We start from the raw sequence: 5390 nt of genomic DNA, 5'->3' as shown, positions 1-5390 counted from the left end.
ATATTATGCAGTAAAAGAGGACTACCTCCGGTGTGATCAGCAGAAGGGCCAGTCATCAGGGTGGGGGTGGACCCGTTTTGCCATGTCCAGTCAAAAGCATCTGTGACCATCTGATTCCAGTTGCAAAGGCTGCCGTCAAAGCTGCAGTCAAGATTGCAGACTATGGGGAAAAATTTGCAAAAAATAAAAAATTAATAATACTGTGACCTAACTATTAGGACCTTTGCACAACTTCCTTCGCAATAAAGCACCCTGTTCCACCTAAAAATAAAAATTGCTGGTTCAGAGTGACCTGGAGTCGACATAAAAGTTAATTTGTAACCACTCTTCAGCTTTTCTGATGTTCAAACAACTGACCCATAAAATATAGCTTCCTGTGTACTTACCTGGGTGTGAAGGGAGAACTGTTGTGGAAGGAAGCACAGTTCCACTAACCACACCAGGGTTACCTAAAAACAGCGATAACCGACTTAGTTTAAACCCTGTGATATTAGACGTGATCCAAAATTTATCTGAATCAAGTGCAAAATATGAATATATGGTACTATATATCATAAAATAATTTCAGAATATGCTGCTGTCCTTTTTATTAGAGGTAAATGTCACCTGGGCATGAGCCATAATGGATAGAAATGTCATCTATGGCCACATCTGATTCAGCAGTAGAGCCACGAATTCCCTCTATTATGATCTGAAAGGAGTAATGGGAAACGATTATTGTTCACTGTGTAGAATGCCATCATGAATCTTTGCAAGAAGAGCGTGCAACATTCGTCTAGCATCTTTTAGGAGTCATATATTGTCAGGCTTACTTGGAATGGACCAAAGTCTGCAATATCAACATTTCCCTGATGCCACTCTGGTCCCTGGTTGTTGGACATGGACCAGACTTTGGTTGCTTTATTGCCTTTGAGCAAGTACATATTGAGGGCCATAGCTGTGGCTGAACCATGCATATTGTACCAGAATTGCAGGCAGAGTGGGCCCTTAACATGGCACACTGAGCTCAATAAACGGGCCGAGTCTCCGTGAGTTGCGCTGTTTCCCTCAAGGTACGCGTAAAAGCCAGCTAGAGAAGTGTTGAAAATTCCACAGTAAATATGAATCATGACAAAAAAAACAGTGCAGCAACACAACAGAGGTAATTGTAGTAGATTTTTACCATACCTCCGGTGGTGTGGTCTTGGTTTGGTCCAGTTAGATTCGATGGTGTGGGGCCTGAATGTCTTTTCCAATCAAAACTGTCCTGTATGAGCTGCTGCCATCCGCAAAAATTATTTTCAAAGTTGCATTTCAATGGACACACTGTGAAAAAGCATATAAAAACAATAGAAACAGTAAGAGCATTGGCAAACATAGTAATAATAATTACAAATGCCACTGATTATCCAAAGCATTCCCTAATAAACCCTCCCAACCCTTCGATGGCCTTACAAGTATGATCTGGAGTTGGTGTTGTCGGAGCTGAACTTGTTGGAGGAGCTGCTGTGGTTGGGCGGTCAGCTGAAATAGGAACAAACACAAAAGAAAAAGCCAAACAAACAAAGAGACAATAAAAAAAGATAATGAGTTCACTGCCTTTGCCTTTTTGGCGCCCTAGGAAATGTGTGTGTTTAGCTATCCCCTCCACATTTTAATCACCTAAAACTACTGCAAAAAATTTCCCCAACTTTGCTTTTGTCTCTGACAAAAACAAACAAAAAAATCACTCAGGAAGGGCCCCAGGCTTTTGCCCAGTTTGCTTATGCAATGGGTCTATAATAAAAAAAATAAGAACAAAAGAAATATTGCAGCAGAAAGTGTGGCAGATATTATTGGTAAGAGACAAAACAATCAGTAGATGTAGGTGATGTGACAGAATGGCTTCAGTCAACATTTAATGCTAATAAATCACATTTAACACAGTCAGTATAATAACAGGTACAAGTCTGACATAGATAGTGTACGATATCATCACAATCCCCACATCTGGCTCAAACACTCACCACAGACTGTGCCGGTCTCCCAGTGGGAAAGTTTCACTCCTGCAAAATGGCATGCTGCTGCATACGACTTCAGAGATTCACATAGAGTGTGTTGGTCGCCGCTTGTGGCGCAATAGTCGTACACACAACTATTGAGGTAGATGCTTGGGTGAATGTGTTCGTGGCAGGGTCTGAAGGCATCTCCGAAAAGTGCAGAACACTCATTGTAGGCCTCATTCTCCTCGTCATAATCGCAGAGTCTTGGCTCATTTGGCTGAGCGATGCACCTTAGAAAATTAGACAGTGATACAGAGGTCAAGGCAATTTGTTGCTTCCAGATTAGAATCATAATGATTTTAGAACTTCTGGTGCATAAATAAAAAGATGTGTTGAGATACCAGGCTGTAAGTGGGGGTCTAAGACTATCCTCTGGTACCTGGCAGCTGTATTTTTACTGGTTTTCAGAAAACTGACCAGACAGGCCAAGTTGTGAGATTGAGTGCTTGTGATTATTGTTGATGGATTGTTAGCTGTTAGAACACAGACAGCTATTTCATAACAAGACCAAGAACCTGCTTAGCCTGCTAACACACTCCCAACACCAGTGCTGATTTTTTAGCAGGTGTAATGTTCACTATCAGAATTTCGGATGTTATCTTGCATTTGCTAATTAGCATTAAACACCAAGCACAATTTAGGCTAATGGGAATATAATTAGCACCATTCTGCTTGTACTAAAAAAAGTATAGTCTTTTTATTTGCAGTTGAAGTGCTCCCCATTTTTCTTTTGGAGGAGATATTTAAATATCATAAAATTTCATTGAAATTGTGCACAGAAGTTTACAGTTACCCAGTATTGTCTGGCACCCTCCAGCTGTCCGCAAACTCAAATGCGTCATTTGCGCTTTGGCCGCCCGGTTTTAAAAAGTCATCGTCCTGGTATCCAGAGTACGTGCCGCACAGTCCGCACAGTTCGTATTTGTAGCGTTCATCCACCTGCAGGAACAGTCGGTTCTCCATCTCTATCCCCATTCTGAGCCCAAAAGTTGTCTCCAAGATAATATAATTACTCTCCTTGTGGACTGAAACTGAGCCATATGTACCATTGGTTGAATATGGGAGTTGAACGTGGCTGTTGTGCACCTACAGAGACAGCAAGTGGTTATTTGTAATGAGTTCATTTTGAATGTCGTTCATACAGTAGAGTTGAGGACTGAGGTTTCTTCTACTGGTGTTGTTAGGGAATCCAGTAAGCTACCAACTAGCTATTCAGGGCAAAGTCAAGCCCGTTGTACTGTTAGTTTGCAACCTGGAGTTTCCACGTATACATAAACAACTGACTTCCTCCAATGACCTGACATTGTACATCAACTTATCCCTATAAACGTGTCTGTGCTGATATGAAAGCCATTAAGCACTGTCATAAAGTAACACAGTAACACTCTGCATCCAGTAAATGGACTGCTAGAAGGTCACAAAACACTTGAACTAGAAACAATAACAGATTTAAATGCTTTGAGGAACTTGCGTGAAGTATCGAGAATTCGACTGCTTACATAGACTTCTCCGCTTTGATTCAGGGTAAGGAACAGGTCGTCAACCTCAAGAGCCACGGCGTCAAGCTTGGACCTGGTGAAGTTCTGATGGGGAGGATACGTGTTATATCCAATCACCGAGAACTGGACTGAGCTTTCCCCGCTGCACGTGGTAGTCAGCGTGTAGCTGCAGCCCCCTTGAAACTGATATTCCAGCTTGTCAAAGGTGATGTAGTGCGGGTCGCCGTACACGCTGCAAGTGACGGGTTTGAAAGAGAAGCAGCCTTTGACCCCACCGTCAACCTTACAAACCTCACTGTCTGTGCAATGCATTGGGGCGCACTGCGTGGCGTTATTGCCCATGCACTGGCACTGTTGCACACAGTCTCCCTCTATGAGCGTTTCACCTTTCTGGCAGGGGAAAGGGTGTTGCATTAGTAAAACATCTGAAATTGAATAAGTGAAGAAGGAAATTATTTTTGACTTCATCTGCATCACTGACCTCATAGTGTTCTCCTTTATACCAGCACCCACAGTCTTCTGCTGGAACGCACTTTCCCCCACTGAGCTTGAAACCAGAGTCACACTCGCATCTCTCTTCACAGCTTCCACAAGAGCCAACTACATCCAGGCTGGAGCACACCTCGGGACAGCCATCAGCGCATGAGTTATAGTGGCTATTCTCACCACACTGAAGGGCTGAGGGGGCACGGGAGTAGAGAGGAAAGAGCAGAGAGCGTGACCTCAGCTGTTATTGCATTATTGCTGTCATTATTCGCCACTATTTGTCCTATTTTAATAACAGGAGGAAGAAAAATGAAAGCAGAAATCAATAAAGCAACATACGGCAGAATGTTGAGTTCCTCCATGTAGGTACAGCAATGCCGGCCTTATGGCAGATGTCAGCGTAGAGCTGTAGTGTCTCACACAGCACCGCTGGGTCACCGTGAGAAGAACACATGCCACGCACACAACCTCGGAAGTAGCTCTCTGCCCCGAGAACTGATGAGCAGCCAGCAAAGGGCCCAGTGCTGGAGATGAGGTCTCCACAGTACAGCTCACTGGCGTACTCAGCCTGTTCCGATGGCTCACACTGATGAGGCACCAGAATGGTTTCACAGGAGGATGTCGTTTCCCCGGTCTGCCAGCTTTCTGCTAAATCTGTGGCATCTTGTGCACGTGTACCGTTAGGCGTGAGGAAGTCATCTTCTGAGAGGTGGTTGAAGTTGCCACACAAGCCACAGACTTTGTCAGAGTAGCGAGACGGGAGGGTAACGTGGACAGCACCGGCGCTGTCAATTGAGACAGAAAGACCGAAACTGCTTGCAAGGACAACAGCAGCAGGGTTGCTCTGGATGTTGATGGTGCCACTGCTGAAGCTGAGTGGAAGCTTCCTCCACACCCCATTAACCTGGAAAACAGTTTGAGTGTTAGACTTCCTTACCGGCTGTCAGTTTGCATATAAAAATAGCATTTTGAAGATGGATGTATCTTGTAGAGCTGATAAGACGGACTAGTTCTCTATAAATTCTAGGACATTATTGCCACTCAACAACGTTTATCAGCAGAATGGGCTGCAGATATGGGAACAGCTCTATCCAGTACTTCCCTCTGCTCACTGGTCATTAGAGCATAATGGCAAGGTGCACAAAAATGAAATTATACCGACACTACTTAAGTCGAGGAAGCAATGTAAAATAGAGAACCTGAGTTCGGAGTGTGTTTAAATAGAAAAGTAGCTTCTAGCATACAGAAATGATTGTTCAGAGCTTGGGGATGACTTGGGCTCTCTGTAGAAGCCATTACACCACATACAAGCTGCAATGAGCCTCCATACCTACCCACAGAAGTCCTATCAATGATCATTGCCTGTTCTCTCAGTCAAGACATG

General features: G+C 43.8%; 1 protein-coding gene across 1 annotated transcript in view; it reads right to left on the bottom strand.

The window, feature by feature from the left end:
* The window catches only part of LOC103356895 (zonadhesin), an 18917-nt gene that overhangs the window by 10796 nt on the left and 2731 nt on the right, over positions 1 to 5390 (bottom strand). Inside the window, exons 5-15 of the mRNA XM_008281219.1 lie at positions 4346 to 4910; positions 4002 to 4198; positions 3521 to 3910; positions 2815 to 3107; positions 1986 to 2251; positions 1435 to 1503; positions 1168 to 1305; positions 813 to 1069; positions 607 to 691; positions 387 to 449; positions 26 to 160 (exon numbers count right to left, since the gene is read on the bottom strand). Coding sequence (XP_008279441.1) covers positions 26 to 160; positions 387 to 449; positions 607 to 691; positions 813 to 1069; positions 1168 to 1305; positions 1435 to 1503; positions 1986 to 2251; positions 2815 to 3107; positions 3521 to 3910; positions 4002 to 4198; positions 4346 to 4910 — 2458 coding nt within the window. The remainder of the gene's footprint in view (positions 1 to 25; positions 161 to 386; positions 450 to 606; positions 692 to 812; positions 1070 to 1167; positions 1306 to 1434; positions 1504 to 1985; positions 2252 to 2814; positions 3108 to 3520; positions 3911 to 4001; positions 4199 to 4345; positions 4911 to 5390) is intronic.

The sequence above is a fragment of the Stegastes partitus genome, unplaced genomic scaffold (assembly GCF_000690725.1).
Source record: "Stegastes partitus isolate 25-593 unplaced genomic scaffold, Stegastes_partitus-1.0.2 Scaffold226, whole genome shotgun sequence".
Lineage (NCBI taxonomy): Eukaryota > Metazoa > Chordata > Actinopteri > Pomacentridae > Stegastes > Stegastes partitus.
This window is presented reverse-complemented; position numbering and strand designations above follow the sequence as displayed.